Source organism: Lissotriton helveticus, chromosome 9 (genome assembly GCF_964261635.1).
Source record: "Lissotriton helveticus chromosome 9, aLisHel1.1, whole genome shotgun sequence".
Classification (NCBI taxonomy): domain Eukaryota; kingdom Metazoa; phylum Chordata; class Amphibia; order Caudata; family Salamandridae; genus Lissotriton; species Lissotriton helveticus.
The window spans coordinates 244,836,525-244,857,378 of NC_136070.1; the positions used below are offsets into that span (position 1 = coordinate 244,836,525).

The 20,854-nt window shown below is 43.0% G+C and overlaps 2 protein-coding genes across 2 annotated transcripts in view; one reads left to right on the forward strand and one right to left on the reverse strand.

The window, feature by feature from the left end:
- Positions 1 to 13,443, reverse strand: part of CNIH1 (cornichon family member 1) — a 136,877-nt gene extending 123,434 nt beyond the window's left edge. Inside the window, exon 1 of the mRNA XM_078659835.1 lies at positions 13,269 to 13,443. Coding sequence (XP_078515961.1) covers positions 13,269 to 13,352 — 84 coding nt within the window. The 5' untranslated portion in view covers positions 13,353 to 13,443. The remainder of the gene's footprint in view (positions 1 to 13,268) is intronic.
- A 562-nt stretch (positions 13,444 to 14,005) lies between these two features.
- The window catches only part of CGRRF1 (cell growth regulator with ring finger domain 1), a 130,106-nt gene continuing 123,257 nt past the window's right edge, over positions 14,006 to 20,854 (forward strand). The window contains exon 1 of the mRNA XM_078659836.1: positions 14,006 to 14,135. Within this exon, the coding sequence (XP_078515962.1) occupies positions 14,032 to 14,135 (104 nt within the window). The 5' untranslated portion in view covers positions 14,006 to 14,031. The remainder of the gene's footprint in view (positions 14,136 to 20,854) is intronic.

A 20,854-nucleotide genomic window follows, 5' to 3' on the forward strand; every position in this document is an offset into this window, starting at 1 on the left:
CTCTCACCTGCGGCTTAAAGGAAAGTTGTTTATCAAAATGTTACACCCATATTCCGCACTTCACATTCAGGAATCAGAGGAGGACCCTAATCATCTGACCACAGAAATGTGGCCGTAGGAGAGCTGACACTCCAAAAAACATGATTTCAAATGTATCCGAGTTCAACTTTAAGTATCAGTTTCATCCACTTCACTACAGCTGTCAGACAGCTCTGGGCGTGTTCCATCTCTGCGCTACCTATTTGCTGAAAGGACAGCATCAGCTGGATGTCATCAGCATAGGAGACAAGATTAAAGCCCCCGTTCTCCACTAACATGGCCAACGGTGCTTGACATATGCTGAATAGTGTGCTGACCAAATCCAAACCTTGAGGTACCCCACAGCTAATTTTCTTAAAGTTACCCGTAAATGGTGGAATGTTATCAGCTTGCTTCCTACCCAATAAAAAAAAAGATTGGAGCTAATAATTGGCCATGTTGGTAATGGCAGCGACCCTTGGTCAGTACAGCAGGATCTCATGAGAGACAGTGTTGAACACGGCCAAGAGGTCCAACAAAATGACCATTGCTTTTTTACCTAATTCCAGAGGACAGTTGACAAATTCTGCCACCTCGAGAAGGGTCACCTCTGTATTGAGGCCTTCTGCAAAATACTGATTGAGAGTAATGCAGAGAAGCACTGTTTTTGATAAACAGGGAGATTTGAAAATTCAATAACTCTTCTAGTATTTTTCCCCAGAACAGTAAGGAGGGAGATTGGTCTATAATTACTCATATAAGAGGGTCCATATTGGACCTGGCCCTTCCTGCAGGGGCACTCCAAACGTTTTGCCTTCCTCCTACCTTTTTTGCTGAATTTATTTTGCTGGCTCTGTGTTTGCTGGCTCTAGGACTCTGGGCACTTTACAACGGCTAAATGCTCAAGTGCATGTGCTCTCTCCCTACAACATGGTATAATTGGTGTATTCACAATTGGCATATTTAGTTTACTTGTAAGTACCCAGTAAAGGGCGTTACATGTGACTAGGGCCTGTAAATTAAATGCTACTGGTGGGCCTGCAGCACCGATTGTGTCACCCACGTCAGTAGCTCATGTAAGTATGTCTCAGGCATGCCATTACAGAGCATGTGTGTGCCGTTTAAACTGCCATGGCGACTTTTCAACATACAAGTCACCACTAAGGTAGGCCCTGGAAGCCCCAAGAGCAGGGTATTTAAAAAGTTGGACATGTACTATTAAGTTTTACATGTCCAGTTAGTGAAAAACTCTTATATTCCTTTTCACTACTGCAAGACCTATCTTGCCCATAGGGTAACATTGGGCTTGCCTTACTGCATTTTATATGTTTAATTCCCAATTGGGACAGGATGGAAATTTCGAGTTTGGTGTCTCTGGGCTTACAATTTAAAATCACAACTTATAGTGAAGTTGGATTTTAAATTGTATGTCTAAAAATGCCACTTTTGGAAAGTTGGCATTTTCTTACTTTAACCAAAAGCACTAAGTAAGGCTAGCAAAGACAGTCTTCTAATCTGCAAATAGTATATTCATCCTTCCCAAAAGTTTAAAGCAGAAAAAATAGAGTCAATATCATCATTACTAAAATTGCTGCAACACACTTTTCCTCAAACTGGCATCATGCTGTCAAGCAATTTCAATATACACTTACTCTAAGCCAACATTCATCAAGTTATTCAATACCATAATCAAGCAGTGCAACGCATACCGCCAGTAATAGTTAATTACTCCAGAAAAGACTGCCATGGGAAAGTTTGCATTGCAGCTCTCGAGAACATTGGTATGTTCACTCTTTACCGGCAGACACCACCAGAACTTCAAACAAAATAAATTATATTCTGGAATATACACTTGAAGATATAAAGCTCTTTCATTCTATCTCCAGCTATCACATAACACTCAGAACAGAATGACCACTTCTCCGAGCTTGTTGAGCTCCCAATACATCTACCAAAGCACCACAAACGAATGACTGGATGGTTTCACCCAGTGCCTATAATTTGAAACTTCTTTCTTGGAACAGAGGCATCTACGATGATGGATTTTATAATCATGTTTACTATTCAAATGCTCAATAATTAACAGTGGCCACTGTGGCAATGATGGGAGTCCTTAACCACAACACTTATCTCCAACTTTTCACCTAATCGTTCACAAAACACCAATACCTCAAGAAAAGGAGCAACCTTGTTCAACAAATCCCTATTATGGAAAGAAAGAGAACTAAACGTGGAGACCAGGAAAGTCCAGTAAAGGGACCAAATGCACAGTCTCTATACCAAGCATCAAATAATTACCCTAAGGCGATCAAACAAAAAGGCTATTTGGTGCGGCTAAAAAAGCATACCAAACTAACATTTGGACAAAGCTTCTGCATACAAGCAAAAAAATAAGCAGTTCTGGGCGGAAATGAATACTCTTGCCAATGGCAGCTTTCGCCACCACAATGCCGACATTTCACAGGCAGACTTGATAATTCACATTGAACCAGTCAACGCACAAGCGGTAAACAGCACAAACCAGTCACCCCCACACATACCAATAACCATGCCTTCAGTAAACCCGCCAGAAGGACAATGGCTGAAACAAACCCAAGTACGGGCATTTCTAAAGAGACTGAGATCAGACGGGGTTCCAGGCCCAAATGCACTTCAAACACATTATTTCAGTTTGATCAATCCTTCTGGGCCTCGCACCTCATCCCATTGTTTATTCATGCTTTTACAACCAATACCATACCTGCATCTTGGAGAGGTAGGGTACTCCACCCAGTCTTCAAAGCCTACTAATAGACCTTGAGGCCTGGGCTGCAGGCAGAAATATTATTCGCATCACACACACAGGATTCAGAGCCAGCATGAGCATAATGTCCAACCTCCTTGCCATGAGTCTCCTTGTCGAAAAAGCTATTCACAAAACCTCTAAATTATAAACCTGGTTTGTCGACCTAAAAGCGGCTTTTGACATGGTCCCGAGAGCGTCTTTGGGCAAAGATGGCTAGATGGGGTGCTTGCCGAAGCTACTGGGGGCCATAGTCAACTTATACTCAGAGACATGGGTTTGAGTCAAATTAGGCAATGGCAATAGAAAACCTGGAAGATCCCCACACACACAGACTTAAAGCAAGGTTGTGTGCTAGCCCCTTGCTTATTTAATATCTTCTTAGATGACCTAGACAATACGCGGAGGACATCGTTCTATGTAGTCAGACTCCTATCGGCCTCCAGTGCCTGATAACCAAATTAAGTTCATACAAAGAATTGATGGGTCTGGAATTAAATTACAACTAAACAAAGTGTATCTGTTTCCCCGCAAACGCCAGCCTACACCAGATCAAATTCAAGTGCAAAGCAGCAGGGAACAACCTAGAGCTGGTCAGATCTTACAAATAACTAGGAGTGGTACTGGATTTGCAGACTAAAGGAGCACTTAATTCAAAGAAGGGCTCTGGCAAACAAATTGCTTTTTGCTCTTAATACACTTCGAAAAAAGCTGGGGTGTACATCTCAGTCCCATCTACTACAAATTATAGGAGCTATGTTTCTCACTTCACTTACTTACAGTTCGGAACTCTTAAAGGGAAGGGATGCGCGATCCTAAACTAACTTCCGTCCATCCTGTCTAAAAACTGGGTCTTAAACATCAGTTTTACTGCGTTTAAAAAAAATTATTGATAAAGCAGCCAAGTTACAAGCCTGGACAATCGACAAAGCTGAGATGGCTCGTAAAAAACACAGATGGATGGTTCTTCAAACCTACATAGAAAGTTGGCATTTTCTTACTTTAACCATTCTGTTCCTTCTGCCTGTCCCTGAAATGCACATCTGGGGTGGGTGACAGCTGGCTGCATGCATTCTCTGTAGACAGCCACACACAAAGGCAGAGTAGGTGTGACTAAGCAGCCACCTGCATGTTGAAGGGTGATCCTGAGGCGCGAGCTGAACCTTGCACCTGAATAGGGCTTTGCCTGTCCCCAGACAAAGAATTGTATCCCCCCCGCCCCCGAAGTGAGTCTGTGGTCAGGAAAGAAAAGGCAGGGCACTGTGCACTTCAAAGCATCTCACTGAGGTCTCCCTACTTCAAACGCCAAAGTGGGTATAAGTACTGGACCTCTGACACCATGAAATCAGAACACTATGGGAACAATGGGCAACGGTGCTGTAGGAGGGACCCTGCCACTCAGCTAACTGTTTTGCTGTGCTGGCCTGTTGCCTCTTGCCTGAAGGGAGAAGGACTGGGCCTGCTCTCTACATCCTTGAACCCAAGTTTCTCCACGGGCTTGCTTCCTGTTTTGAAATCTCAGGGCCCTCAAAGACTTCCTTCAACTCTGCTTCAGCTGCTGGACTCTGCCAACTAGGACGTCAATTCTGCCAACTGGTAGCCCTGCCCTACAAATAAGTGCCAATCCAGTCCTGGGCCCTGAAAGTGGGTTATGCACTTATTTTTCTACAGAGCCTACATCGTAAAGGTTGCAATGAAGCGGGACCTGACTGAGCGGCTAGACGACGACAACATCGGCCCGACTGTGTGAATTGGAACCCACACAGAGTTTTCGACTCCAACGCTTGCTCCATCCAAGGTACTTTTCCAGCGGGCAAGCATGGGTCTTGCCAGGTCACAGCCTGCCTGCCATCACTGTCGGACTGAACTTTGCATTTACCCTAGTCCAGCGCGACCTCAAGTAACCACTAAGCACTATTTGCTTCTTAGCACTATATTGCAGTTTATTCTTTAAAAAGTCATTTCTCAAGTCCTACTTATTGGATTTTTGTCGTTTTGTTCTTGCTGTACTCATAAATATTTTCCAAAACTGGTGTGGAGGGTTTCTGTGGTATTTTCACTGTGTATTGCAATTAAAGTGTTGCACAAATACTTTACTTAGAAAGATCTAAAATGTCCCTGAAGCATGTATCTTATGGATTACTTGCTCTCTTGAACAATTTTAACTTACGGATGTGTAATCTTTTATTAATTTTGTTTTTATATGATGTATTGAATTTTTAAAATGTCTATATGTGATTGTTATTGCACAATAATTGAACTGTATATCGAATAAACATATGTTTTTAATTTTGCAACCACACTCTTGCCAAAGAAAATTATTTTGCACCTATATCTACTGCCTTGTTAGTATTGTGTTTAGATATCATGTCTAGGAATTGCTAAATACCATTGATTTATACATGCCATATTGAGCCCAATTTTGTGATATAAACAAGTTCATACCTTTGTGGTTGTAAGGTTGATACGAAACATAGCTTAGTCCTATGATGGATGCGTAGTTTCTTCTGGACTAACCAAGTAATCCATAGGATACATGCTCTAGGGACATTTTAGATCTTTCTAAGTATCTTTCCCCTGGTCCCAATCAAGCCACGTAGGGGGCCTCCTGATTATTTCTTTGTTGCACAAATACTTTACACATTGCTTCTTAAATTAAGCCTGACTGGTCTGTGCCAAGCTACCAGAGGGTGAGCATGAATTAATTTAGGTTGTGTATCTGACTTACCCTGACTAGGACTGTGGTCCTTAATTGGACAGGGTGCAAATCCCTGCTAACTAGAGACCTAATTTCTAACAATCCAAGTTTGTTTTTTGTTTTTGTTTTAAGGAACAATACCTGCTTACATAATTTCATAACGATGCACATTTTTGGTGATTGATTAAATAGCATATTGATGTTTTTGTTAAGCGCTTATGTAGTCAACTTAAAAATACAGTGCGCTCCAAATTACACCACTAGAAGCTACATACTGTACACCCTTACAACTCTCCTGCTGAAAACATCAGATACACTTTGTGTCAAGTTACAATTTTTCACAATCCCTATGCTTTTAGGGATGTAACACTGATGTCAGCACCCCCACTCTGAAAACGGTTCTAGAACCACTGATGCAAAGGTGCTGAACTATGTGCCTTGGTCCAGGTAAAAAACAAACCCTTGCAAGCATTTTCAAGCAAGATTGCAGGTGAAACTTCCAGTATTTTTGCAGCTGTTTTATTCTACTTCACAAAGCCACTTCAATAAAGAATGTGCTCACTATGTAATTATATACAAAACTGTCTCTCTTATGTATGACTTTTACACATTAATTGAGAACTATGGATGTGGCCTAATGGTCAGAGCTGCTAACTTTGGATTTGGGGGACCAGGTTCAAGTGCCAGTGTAGGCTCTCCACAACTCAGTCGAACTTGTGTGCTTAAAATGAAATGAATCTGACCTTATACAACGTAATCAGGTTCTTATTTACAGCACTCCAATGCACTTGGAAAGTGTTTGGGGGGGGGTAAGGGAGAAGAACCCCATCCCCCGCAGAATGGGTTTTTCGAATTTTCTAAAAATCACTGGTGTCAATAAGATTTTAGTGAACAGATGTCACAGGACAGTGTCCCACTCTAAAAAGTGTTTCAGCTAAAGGGGATGGATTCTTTAGGTGGGGACTGTCTTGGCAATAAATCTGGGCTGGAATCCCAGACAAATACCTTTTTTGCTCAATAACACAGTTTTAATAAACATATTTTCTAAGCAAGGGATAGAAGAGGGCAAACAAAAAAATCCAATATCATATGATTCAGCTTGCACATTTTTTCAGCACTTCAAATGCAGAACATATGTATGTGAAACTGACTGCAGCTCATCTCTGCCCCATCATGGGTTTCACTGAACACCAGAAGTAACCGAGATGGCAACTCTGATGGTCTCCTACTCTTCTTTTTTTTTTTTACCTAATGCGTATACTTATTGTCACTGAATCACTGAGCAGAACACCTCTCAAAATTCTTCTCTCTATTAATTTGGAGGAATCTACTAATATTAACATAATGCTATTCCTTCCCTAAGACACAATTGAACAACAAGCATTGAAAATGCAATAGGTCTCGCAATAGAAGAGTTTGACATTTTTCGTTTTGCAAATGGATGAGTGGCGTTGCGTGGATGAGTGGCGTTGCGTGTGTGAGTGGCGTTGCGTGTGTGAGTGGCGTTGCGTGTGTGAGTGGCGTTGCGTGTGTGAGTGGCGTTGCGTGTGTGAGTGGCGTTGCGTGTGTGAGTGGCGTTGCGTGTGTGAGTGGCGTTGCGTGTGTGAGTGGCGTTGGAATGCAATAGGTCTCGCATTAGAAAAGTTGTAGTTATTGGTCTTGTAAATGACATCATTTATTTATTTTTTCGTTGTTAAAATTGCTAAATTGATGGCTTTGTCATTTACAATGCCAATAGTTATAACTTTCGCGAATGTGACACCTATAGCATTTGGAATGCAACATGTTTTGTATTTACGTGACTTATATGGCAGCTCTGGTCGTTATGCTACATCTCTAGATAGTTTTATCTTTCGCAAATGTGACACCTATTGTAACACAATATGTGTTTTGAGGGTGAGGGGTTGAGGGTGGGTGAGGGTGAGGTGTTGAGGGTGAGTGAGGGTGAGGGGTTGAGGGTGAGTGAGGGTGAGGGTGAGTGAGTGTGAGGGGTTGAGGGTGAGTGAGGGTGAGGGTGAGTGAGTGTGAGGGGTTGAGGGTGAGTGAGGGTGAGTGAGTGTGAGGGGTTGAGGGTGAGTGAGGGTGAGGGGTTGAGGGTGAGTGAGGGTGAGTGAGAGTGAGGGTGAGTGAGGGGTTGAGGGTGAAGGGTTGAGGGTGGGTGAGGGTGAGGGGTTGAGGGTGAGTGAGGGGTTGAGGGTGAGTGAGGGTGAGGGGTTGAGGGGTTGAGGGTGAGGGGTTGAGGTTGAGTGAGGGTGAGGGTGAGTGTGGGTGAGGGTGAGGGTGAGTGAGGGTGAGTGAGGGGTTGGGGGTGAGTGAGGGTGAGGGGTTGGGGGTGAGTGAGGGTGAGGGGTTGAGGGTGAGTGAGGGTGAGGGGTTGAGGGTGGGTGAGGGTGGGTGAGGGTGAGTGAGGGTGGGTGAGGGTGAGTGAGGGTGAGTGAGGGTGAGTGAGGGTGAGTGAGGGTGAGTGAGGGTGAGTGAGGGTGAGTGAGGGTGAGTGAGGGTGAGTGAGGGTGAGTGAGGGTGAGTGAGGGTGAGTGAGGGTGAGTGAGGGTGAGTGAGGGTGAGTGAGGGTGAGTGAGGGTGAGTGAGGGTGAGTGAGGGGTTGAGGGTGAGTGAGGGTGAGGGGTTGAGGGTGAGTGAGGGTGAGGGGTTGAGGGTGAGTGAGGGTGAGGGGTTGAGGGTGAGTGAGGGTGAGGGGTTGAGGGTGAGTGAGGGTGAGGGGTTGAGGGTGAGGGGTTGAGGGTGAGTGAGGGTGAGGGGGTGGGGGTGAGTGAGGGTGAGGGGGTGGGGGTGAGTGAGGGTGAGGGTGGGTGGGGGTGGGTGAGGGTGAGGGGTTGAGGGTGAGTGAGGGTGAGGGGTTGAGGGTGGGTGAGGGTGAGTGAGGGTGAGTGAGGGTGAGTGAGGGTGGGTGAGGGTGAGTGAGGGTGAGTGAGGGTGAGTGAGGGTGAGTGAGGGTGAGTGAGGGTGAGTGAGGGTGAGTGAGGGTGAGTGAGGGTGAGTGAGGGTGAGTGAGGGTGAGTGAGGGTGAGTGAGGGTGAGTGAGGGTGAGGGGTTGAGGGTGAGTGAGGGTGAGGGGTTTAGGGTGAGTGAGGGTGAGGGTGAGGGGTTGAGGGTGAGTGAGGGTGAGTGAGAGTGAGGGTGAGTGAGGGGTTGTGGGTGAAGGGTTGAGGGTGGGTGAGGGTGAGGGGTTGAGGGTGAGTGAGGGTGAGTGTGAGGCGTTGAGGGTGAGTGAGGGTGAGGGTGAGGGTGAGGGTGAGTGAGGGTGAGTGAGGGTGAGTGAGGGTGAGTGAGGGTGAGGGTGAGTGAGGGTGGAGATTGTGGCCTTTAAACTGTGGTGGCTACGCTTCATTTAAATAGGCCTCGGAAGAACCCTTAAACACAAAATGCAAACATCAAATAAGAAACATTTTCATAATTGGGTTCAAATTAAACTACAGCGATACTAGTTATTTCAGAAAAAAAAACTTAGCTTTCTTGTAGCATCAATCATGAATCAAATATATTATTGTCAAGCTCCAGTTTTGTTTTAACTTATAAGGGTGAAGTAAGGATTTTTCAACAATAGGCCACCATGGAAATGGAAAATAATTTTTCTACATGGGTTACGATGTACCTTCGACACCTCGAGATGCTATGAAATGTAGCAAGAGACACACGGCATGCAAAAACAGAATGTAATTAACATTCGCTCCAAGCCATACAATCTTTCCTCGTGGAGAATGCCTGCACATGCAGCCCTTGCGTGCGTCCTATGCCTGAATTGGGAGTACCCTAGCAAAGCATCCTCTGGTACTGCCTTCCCCGACCTGTTTTTTTCTACCGAAGCAAAACAACAGCACGATGTCATCGCACTGCTGCCAAATGTAACAAACATTCCTACTGCAACCTTGAGCCAGATACGTCGGGGGATTCATGGCCGCATTCCAGAGACAGCTTGTAACTGTTTAACTGAAACCGGAGAACCCACGATTATGGAAAATAGCGCATTGGACAAATCGCATGCGCCCATCACGCATCATCGTCAACGTGGACAAGGCGGCAGCCCTCCTTCACAACGTGCATGGAAGCTGGCATTGCAAATGCAAAATGTCCACATCAAAACACAAGCATATGACTTATGCTATCAAAAAAGGAAAGTGTTTGCATAACCACAACGCCAAATCTTTTTTATTCTAGGACACAGCAGACTCGATGTTGTCAATACCGTGATAAAACACTGGGCAAAAATGACAAAAATATACTACGCAACGTAAATTTTTAAAATATATTTGACACGTGTCAGTAAGAAATGAAGAAAGAAGGGGCCGAGCACCTTGGTAAAGTTCAGAACAGATAGCGTTATTTTTTTAATTAACAAAATGCAAATAATGTGGAGAGATTTCAAGTGATTCAGGAATGGGCGCCCGTGTAAAGAGAAAGTACGGCCGGCCTGGGCAGTGATAGGGGAGGAGGGAGGAGAAATGCGAGTCACGGCAGCAGCAGCCTTTGATGTGCCTACCGGCCGGCCGTGAATAATTAGGGGGTGAGAAATGCGCTCGGAGGGCTGCCTTTGATGTGGTAACGCGAGGCAGGCAGGCAGGCGGCTGGTGGCATTGTGCACGTGCTTTTTAGGGCTTGCGCAAGCGCAATGACCTAAAAAGCACATGCACTACATGCAATCGCCAGTGAAATCGCCAGTGGTGGTTAACCTCTGTTTAAGCCGCAATAGAGCTTCGCCAGCTATGCGCTGAAGCGCATCAGCAGGCGAGCCCTAAAAAGGACTGCCCTTTGATGTTAAACAAGACATTGAAGAAGGTATCAATCGAAAAGCTACATTGCACAATGTGTAACAAGGAAACCTAGGATTCATATTCCAGCTTTCCCAATTGTGTGAACTTCGGCAAATTGCATTTTATTTTGTTTGATAGTCAAATTTTAACAGGAAGTAGATGAGTTCAGGATGTATTGTAGACAAAAAAAACCTCTTGCTTACGATTTAATGGGGTATCATGTTTTTCCATCTACAGCATCATTATTAGGCATATCAAATAAGCACGATAACTGACTTGAATCTTGGTCCATTCATTGTATAATTGGCAGCCTCGAGAAATCTACTCGCCCACTCGCTATGGCGATATATATTTAGGGCCTACTCGCCTGTTATGGTGAACTGACAAAGAATAGGTGTTCTGGTCATTCAGAACGTGATGAAGCAATCAAGATCACTTTACATCTTGGTTTTATCTTGTCACATTTGCTCTGTGTTCAGAGACACAGATCAGAAGTCAGTTTATTTTTACCTCGCAATTATATTTCTAACTGTAGATTTCCAGGATTTAGTAAAGTGAACTGACTAACATGCTGTACAGACTGTGAAATGAAAAGCAGCAGGGTGCTAGTTTTTTTCTCTAACACACATTTAAATAGCAGTTAATAAGTGAACTCTACACACATTTCAAAATATATTTAAGTAGTTATGAAAGCCTATTTTGTGTAATTCTGTTTGATGAAAAACCTATGTTAATAGGATGAAAACAAATCAGAACGATTTACTTGATAATGTGCAAATGATAAATATGTTTGCCCAAACTCAATTTTCAGATTATTGTTTATACACTAAATAGTTGTTTCAGAAAAAACTCCATGTTAGAGGGAAAGTTTTGGACCATTTCAAGGGGGAAACTTACTGTCATTAAATGACAGTGTGCCACTACATCGTGCTTTAGTAGCATATTTATAAAAAGAAAGATTTTAAAATTGAACTGAGGCACACTCCTGCCTTTGCCTGGATGGCAATGCTATTAGTGAACTAAGAGGCAAGTCAAGGAACATGTGTACCGTACATATGGGTTAGATTCTTATTATACATGGAGCAAACGTTTAGCCTAATTAAACAAAAGTGGGGTTTTTGTACAGCAGAAATGCTGAAGTCACATATTTGAAGGCGCTCTCAAGTAGGATAATGAAGACAAAGGCTACTCTGTAAAATAAAATATCTGCTAGGATCACACAATTTGAGACCAGTTTATGGGTCAAGCACATTAGTTAGGTTGAGTATATTATTCAAGTGACTAGACTTGCAGACCTAGTAAACCTTTTATGATTTTTCGAGGCCTTATTGTCATGGCTGGGGCGGGTGGGGGTGGGCATGAATATTTCAAAGCTCACATTTCGAAAATATGACTAACTAAAAGCTATACAATACAGCTAGAACCTACTGACACATCCGAACATTTAAAAAAGATACTTTCATTTTAAATCCTTTATCACATTTTCCAAGAAGTTTGTCGTGTTATTTATATGCCGAATATTTTAACCGCTTTGCTCATGCTTTGGTCTTAGGGCCAAGCGAGGTCCCTCGCTTGGGTCTCCCTATCAATTTGCTGTCATGCCAACCTCGAGGTGTAACATATGAATACTTATCAACAGATTTACTCCTGAACTAGGGTAAGGCCAGATATTTAAGAAGGTGACCTTACTAGAGCAGGCTCCTCCGAGTAACTCAGGAGCTACAGGTAACTATCTAGCTAACTGTGAGTAGCCCAACCAGGTAAAAGCAAAGCTTTTGTTTGGTTATTATATATATTCTTAAAATTAAAAAGGATACATTTAAAAGTAAAATGTGCATTTGCAGAACTAATAAGCTACTTTTTGAAGAAAAAATATTTTTAACTCGGATGTATACGTGGTAATTTATTGTGCACAGGGAGCCCCTATGTTCGCTCATAGTTGCCACAGAATAATGTGTATGCAACTGCTATCACATGAAGAGAAATCCACCATTAAAACTAATGAAATTTGATTTACATTACAGCTGGCAACCTTGCATGATGCACCGAGTTTGTCACTGCTAGTAATCCTGTTTGTTATGGAATTTTGTCTGATAAGGTCACTATTATAACACTGATAATTTGGGTCCATAGATCGGGGTGATTTTTATAGAACATACGTAGCTCTTTATCTATAAAAGGTTGTAGATCCTTGCACTACATTGAACGATGGAATATAAGGTAATGCAGGATTACAAACATAGCAACACTATGTACGTTTATGGAGGCATTTAGATTTTTATGAGGGTTACTATCATTCATTAATAAAGTGGTAGCAACAAAATGAAGGCGAGTTATCAAGCAGACATAAAACAACAGGAAGGATATGTGGCCTGACCACCGCTTTATAAATGGAAAACCAGATGGAGTCCAGACGTTGGCTAAGCGGCCTGTGATCCTGGGCAAATCACTGAATCTACACGTGCTTAAAATATTAAATCTGACTTTGTGAAATGTAATATGGTGATGGCATTAAATCACTCTAATGATCTCAGAGCAAGTTTCTGATACATATAACTACAAATACAGAATAAGGTTTGGTGCGTTAGCTGTTGGAGCCGTGTTGTCAGAGGTACGGAGAAAAGGCGGTTTGAATTATCGTACTGAGTTCTACTCCAACCTTATCACGCCAATCCGCAGGATTCATTCTAAAGCACAGGCATTTGTGTCTAAACCAAATATCTTAAAGCAAAACAAATATGCAACAAACTCAAGGTGCATTTTTACACAGCAACTTAATAATCAATCAATTGGCTTTTACTTCTCTGGCAACTTTGGAATGGCCAATACCCTTCCCTGAATGCAAAAGACTAGAATAGGTGGTGATGTGGATTCTGGCAGTGCAGGGCTGCAGCTCCCTCTCTGCAGCCACGGGCAGCACATCCACGCAACAAGAATGAAGTGGGTTAGAGCCACACCCTCTGCCGACTCGGAATTTCATACCCCACAACCACATACTTACATGCCAGATTGCGAAAAAGATGAGAGCCGCCGTTAAGAGGAGAGCCAGCATATAACAAAAGGCCGCAAACGTAAACGCCATCATGCAAAGTGCTGAAAGGAGATGACAGAGGCGCAGGGGGTGCTGGGAACAATCATTACATGTTTCAGTCTATGGCCCAGGGCGCCGGCGCATTAGGCTCTGTGTCAGCGAGTAAAAGCGCATGCGTTGCAAAAGCAGTGTTCGCTGTTGGCGACCTCTGACGTATTCCGTGCCTATTGCCTTTAGAATCAGGACAGAGCGAATGAAAACAATACCTACCCGGAAGTGTCAAAAATGCTGGCGTACGGAACGTCTAACAGGACATGCTTATGCGCCAGCGACACAGCAGTATAGCCTGCTTTCTAACGTTCTTCTTTCGTGGATGTAGTCAAGATTTGCCATTTCTTTCCTTTGTCTTCAAAATGCAGTAAATCCAAAAATATATTTTGTGTTTCAGCTGTTTGAAATAGCTGAGTTAAATCAAAATGTACAACGCATCTTCATTCTTCTTAGGATTAAATGAAGATGTGATAGCGTTTAATACTTCAAGTTATAGTGCATCAATTATATTGATTTGTTTTTGAGCTTTAGTGTTACTTTTTATTGTTGGCGTTCAGTGCTCTACATTGTTTTATTCTAGCACAGGTACTGTAAGATGGCGGATATTTTTTGCAGTCTTAACGTAGTTCTGGGTGTGATACATACCAATCCTAGCCAGTTGATAAAAACCTAGCCGGTACTAATGGCTGCTGTCTTTTTAGTGATGCTCTACGAATATTCCCCGCTCTTCTATATAACGGTGATTGCGGTATGCTTTATCGTGACGACCGGCCTGGTACTCGGATGGTAAGCAGTTAAGATAAATACAGGCGCTCTGCCACCCGAGCTCCCACTGCAGGGCCCGTACGTGCAAATTTAGCTGGAAACGAAAAAACATACTACGGGATCCCACACATTGGGAGGTATCAGAAAGTGAGTGGGGCTACGAAAAGTGGAGTCACGGGGGTCGGAGTTTAGAGGTCTACGTATACATTTATTCCTAAAACTGGTATCTAAAGGAATTGGCAGCAAGCACACATCTGATGTCAAATATGTTCTAGCTTAATAAGGTGGTCACAAAGAGTGTTGTAAAGATGCATCAATTAGTCTTATTGAGTTATAAAGAAATCGTATTTATTCAAGCGAGCAATAGAGAGACACGTAGAGGCAGTGCCTCTGATGAACAGCTTCTCATCTTTACTTACATTGCTGTGGTCTGTGTATATATATATATATATATATATACACACATATATATACACACACACACCAATACTATATATATATATATATATATATATATATAAAACAAACCGGCTGCATTTTAAACAATGTTATGCGACTTCCAGGTTATCGTAACGGCAAAATAGATACCTCTTGTGGTCAATGTACTTTGGTGATAGATCTGTTGTATGTAGTCTTGTCTCGAGTTTCACTCATACTAAAACAGCACAGAGGGTTGATGTCGCTTCTGCAAAATCCAAAGTGTAACTGTCAAGGGCCATAATTGTTTCTTATGTAGACAGCTCAGTGGCTTACTCGTGTTATAATTAGGGCTCCCGGATTTATGGTATTTTTTTTTTTTTTACCATTTCTGCCTGTATTCATCCAAATTTATTTTTTGGTCATTATTTCTGTATTTATCCATATTTATTTTATCGCAAGCAAATGGCGTTGATGCTGCTAGTATTTTTTCACATTTGTGTGACGGGCTATGGAGAGATTGTAACGACTGCACACACTTAGAAGGTTACCAAACAAAATTGAAAACACTGAAAGACAGAGCATTCTATTTTAAACAAAAAGTGTGCATTTATTGTACTGACATCGGAGGCAGATTATGCAGGTATCATTAAACCGTGGGTTCTAAGAGGGAGTGATTTTGGATGCAGCCTCTCTTTTGGAAATGTTGGAAATAGTTGTTATTCTGATGGCATCAAATGCGCACTGTTGTGCAAAATCTCTCCTGAGAGTTACCTGCAACCTGTTCTAACCCTTTGTGATGCAGAGAGCAAACACAGCGTTAATGAGTGAGATTCGAAAAGGAATGAAAAATGCATGGAAAATTACTTTTGCACAGGCAACATCAAGAAAGGAAAGAGACTGCGATCCACACCTCTCGATGGAGATGGCTAATTGCATAGAAGCAGCTGGCATTCCATGTGTAAACAGTTAAAAAAAAAAGCATTTTGTGTTTTCTTTAAACGGGATCTCCATAAAGTTTGTACACTGGCAGTATGTTCATTTTTTAATTCCTCAAAGCCTGCCACCTGCTGTGGAGCACACCACTACCTGCTAACAGGCCTCTCTGCCTTGCCACCACTGACTGTATTCACAGACTCCCTTATTGGTGCTGACCCCAGCAGGCCCCGCCAGATGATGCCTAAGTTTCTATCAGTGAGCCGGCCTCCTAATGCTCCCATTAACACCTCGTGCTCGCCTATAAGGCATTACTTGAATGTACACAGTGCTGCTTTAAAGGTCAAGTACTTGTATTTCTTACAGAGTCCCCCACCCCTTTAACATACAACATCTACTACCACCTGCTGCTTTGTGCTTCTACCTTAGCAGTTCTCTTAAAGGGGCATAAGTGGTGTAGATTAGTAAGAGGAGCGTGACGAGGTAACCCTCAGCAGGAGTGAGGTTGCGACGCACTGTTTGTCAGTATTTTCCCATTTCTAAGTTATAAATACAGACAAAGGAAAAATTGTTTTCCGTCTGTATTTATATGTAAAAATCTGTTTAAACGGAAAACCAGGAGCCTTAGTTATAATAGATATCCTCTTTACCCAGGCCTTTAATTGGGATGAAAAAACTGGGTGGTCTCTCAAAGGGGCATGGCCAATGTAATTAAGGGCGTGGATAAAAAACACGCAAGCTAAAAATCTGTGCTCAGCATAGTGTGCCGCCCGACTTGTATTTTGTTGTATCTGTCATTGCATCCAGATATATGATAGAACAAGTAACATCATACCTACAAGAAGTCAGGACTATTTGCTTTGTCAATGTTTGTTAGTTGCATAAGATCAATAAGCAGCAACTATGGCTTGTATATGATATTAAAAAAGCTTCCACTTACAACCCTGGTGACACCTCGACAATGTCGCTGCTCCTTAGTTTAAAAAAAAGAAGGGGAAATTCAGAGAGAAAACGACTCTTTAAAGGATTTCCCTTCCCCTACAAGGCTCCCCTGGCATGATGTCATGCAGTAGCTTCTCCACTACTGAAAAGTGACTAGTGTGAGTAGCGCACACATGATGTGCCTGCTGTCACTGCAGGCGGGGAAAAAATGGACCGCCTGTGCCAAGACACAAAACAGAGCCGGATAGAGACACATTTCTAAGCCCCCTTTAAAAAACTGCCGGTGCTCAGCACCGGTGAGACCTGGCCCACTTAAAGCCCTGTCTGTACCTGCAGGTCACAAATTGAACACCTTGTAATGGTTTTTCTTGATGCTTTGTTATTCTAAGGCTGCTTAAAATGATTTCTTAGAGTAATAAAGACTCCTTAGTAATTGCTATATAAATGATTCGCTGAACTACTCCTATATTCAGATATATTTGACTTTACATTGCACATATACAGATATATTTGACTTTACAATGCACACATACTTAACATAGAAAGCATGGAAAACTCAGCTCTAGTAAATTGACAGTAAAGTGTCTTTCTTTCTTCAGTGGCTATGGAATCAAGATGTTAAGCCCTAGCTACTCCCTCGCTAGGATGAGGTTCGAAGGAAAGGGTCAAGTGAGGCCTTTTTGTTGGGCCTGGCTGGAACTGAAAATAGGCAACCTCCTTCACCAGTGCAGGTTGCTGCTCCAAATGAAAAGCAGACTGTGGAGATGTCTTGCGATACAGAATTATTGATTGTGATGCTCCTAGATTAGGAATGCGGGGAAAAGTCTAAGGAGGGCATATTAAGGACATAGTTGGTGAAGATTGTGCATGAAGGACATTTGGGGAGGAGTATGACAAAGAGGTGGCTAAAGCAGTTTTTCTGGTGACCTAACGTGGATAGATGAGTGGAAGGGATTGTGAGGGATTACTATGCGTGCAGTTATAGCGAAAACACTAAAGTGATTAGACAGCCATCTTTAAAATGTGTGGAATAATCAGAAAGACTGCTGGAAAGATTGGCCGTGGATTTCATAGGTCCAGTAGATAAACTAGAGAGAAGAGCTCAGTTTTGGTGGTTCTGGTGGACTATCATAGTAAGTGGTTTGTGGGCAGATCGTGGAACAGATGAGCACCCATAATGTCATGACATTTTTGAGAGCGGTTGTTTTGGAGGAAGGAATACCTAAGGTGTTAGTTACAGATTACGAGGTAGAATTAATTTTGGCATCCATAACTGCATTGCTGTTAGGGTTGGGCACCCCTTTTGATCCCCTTTTGTTTCGCAGGGTTGGGCACCAGACATGAGAAGGTAGCATTGTTCAGGCCACAAGCCAATGGTCTGCTCGAGAGAGTGAATGGTATTATAGTGAAAAACATACAACTGTCTTTGGCAAATGGTAGAGGAAGGAGTTGAACAAGAAGATTTGGGCCATAGAGTGACGCCTCGGGTATCTCCATTTATAGCTCTCAAGGAATGGGACCCAGCTACAAAGGAGGCCCGTATGTGGCTACAAAAGAAACAGGTGGATCGCGAAAATATGAAATTAGGAGTGGTTAATTTGCAGAGGTCTTTTGAGAAAAAATATGACAACAGGAAGGGTGAAAAGAATATAAATCTGAAGTGTGGAGTTTGGGTGCTGGTGAAGAAAATGGGGGTTGTAAAAAAGGAGAAAGTAAGTTATCTCATCCATGGAAAGTAACAAAGGTAAGAGTTCAGTGGTTACACAAGATGATGGGAAGGAGTTGAGGTTTGGAAATGTGTGTAAAGTCAGGGAAGCGAGGGAGTAATTTCCATGACATCCTTGATTTTTTTTTTCTTTAGGAAATATATTCAGATAGTTAATTAGTTATTATTATTCGTTTATAAGGTATCTTTTGTGCTTTGATGTTTTTTTCCTGTATTTGTTCTATATATCTATGTATAGGGAGAGATGTGTGGAGATGTCTTGTGATACTGAATTATCGATTATGATGCATATACATGTGTTGCTCATAGAATGGGAATGCAGAGACAATTCTAAGAAGGGCAGTTATCTTGGACATCTCAAAAGAAAGTTACCTCCTTGTTATCTTCTAATGAGGATTAAAACTAGTACAACCGTGTAGGAATCTGCATGGATTACTACACAGACAAAGTACATGCATTGCATTGGGGAGGTTACTTCAGCAAGTTGTATTCTAAAAGTAGAGCCATAAATAGGGATGATAATTTGAGCAAACGTGTCTCTGCTAAGGTAATTAATAATACTCTTGTCTTTTCTCTAAGAGACCCTAAATTGCATCAATTCATGAATTCCACCCATGCCCAGGATAGGATCCCAAATGATTTATTTAAATTCAATACGGAAGTGTGGGGACAGTATATAAATATTCTGCTGAATGCTGTATTGTCGGGCTTGAGATTCTGTTTTCCTGGAAGATCGCTGAGATCCTGCCAATTCATAAGAAGAGGGACTGGGCAAGCCCGGCAAATTATACCCCAAGTAGTTTAATTGATTCTTTGCAAAAAAGGTTTTCCAAACAAGTACTGTTTCACCTGCAGAATTGGATTGCTGAGGAGAGTATTTTATCTGACTTCCAGGCAGGTTTTCGCCAAGTATCAGTGCTCTGGATCAGGTCCTTAGGTTTCTGTGTCTATATTAGCCTGAGGTGTCACTCTACGGGGGAAAGCTGTATGTCGTTTTTAGGTCGAGCGACCTATCTCAATGCGCATGCGCATTGAGCGGGAGCTCGATATATAGGGACTTAACCAGAGCTTACCGAGATCAGGCGATTCCCAGGCGATTTCTTGCAGTGCCCGTGAAAGCTTGCTCAATACGCATGCGCATTCCCATAAAAAGCGCGTGCACAGACACCAGCCCCCCTCCCACAGTCATCCCCCAGCGTGCGCTGTGCCAACAAGCCTTTGAAGTGAAGCTTAGCTTCACTTCAAAGGTATCCGCTACCCCCGCCCCTGCTTCACACGTTTCTCGCATTTCTCCTCCCTCCCTCGCCTCCCTCGCCCTTCAGCGTGCCCTGTTCACCCTGCTCCCTTTCTTCCTTCGTTCTTTCCTTTCCTTCTTTTGGCCCGTCAGCCTCCATCCTTTCTTTCCCTCTTCCTTGTTATTTTTTTCGGTCTCAGTATCCAGCTGCTTGTTTAACTCTTGCCGCATCCTTTGAGCTCGAAACCATCTTAAATAATACTGTGTCCTCAATACTTTTCACGCTCAGCAGAGCCCTTTGGCTCCCGCAGCGCAGCATGAGTTTTAGACACAGCTGTGCATATTAAGTGCATTGCTGCCTTTAAAGGCTGTAAATCCCCAGGTTTCACCACTGTTTTCCTTTTCACCATCACCTCACTAAATCCAGTTATGGATCTTAAATAATGCGTCAAAAGCTTCTCCCCTAGCACGGTGCCCGGTTTTATGGTATTCTTTCAATGAATGTGCTAGGGCGCCCCGCTCCCTAGCATGGCGCCTGGTTTCATGTCTTTTTTTTTATTTTTTTTAAATGATTGTGCTCGGGCATCACGCTGCCTACCGCGATGCCCGCTATCATGGGTTTTATTTTCATTAATTTGCTCCTGCTCCACGCTGCCTAGCTAGCACTGTGCCCAGTTTCCTTTTCTTTTTGTAAATCTTTCCTGCCTCTCGCGTCCTTTTGCCGCTTTGCCTTTTCCTTCCAACTCAGTAGTTACTTTCTACCCGCTGATGCTTAGTCAGCCTATTTCCTTTTCTAGCCTCTTATTACGACCTGCCTCTTTAATTACCTGCATGCCTCTCTGATTACCCTCTTCCCCTGCCCGCCTCCTCTTCCTCACTGGTGCCATTGTATCCGCCCCCCCCCCTCTCCCCCCTGCTATCCTGTTCTCTCCTCTCCTTCTCTCTCTACAGATCGCACCTTAATCCTTAATGACGCTCCCTCTTTGCCTCCACCACCCTCCCGTGTCCTCATTATCACTCATCATCCCAACTCGCCAAGCTTTCCAGTTCACAATCAGTCATCACCACATATCACAAAGGTTTTCAAGTTCACTATCAATCATTATCACTTCTCCCCAGGTTTTCCATTTTCATTTCCACAATCAATCACTTATTCGAGCCCACTTTAAGCATTATTTTTGAATTATTGTGCACAGGCGCACCGCTTTGTGTTAGCATGTCACCCGTTTTTTTATATTTACAACACGGGCGGATCGCTTTAGATATGGTCACCCCCCCTGCTTTTATGTTTTAAAAAAACAATAGCTTTAAGTCTCGCAAATGCAACAGGTTTTGCATTTGCCCGAGCTTGAGCTATTGCATCTGACTGGGGGAGAAGGGTGATAAATGAAGAAAAACTCGCGTTTTATGATTCGGATAAAGGGTATTTTATTTGTATGTTTTCCACGTTCAACTACATCCCAGCACCCCAAGAGAAAGCATTAC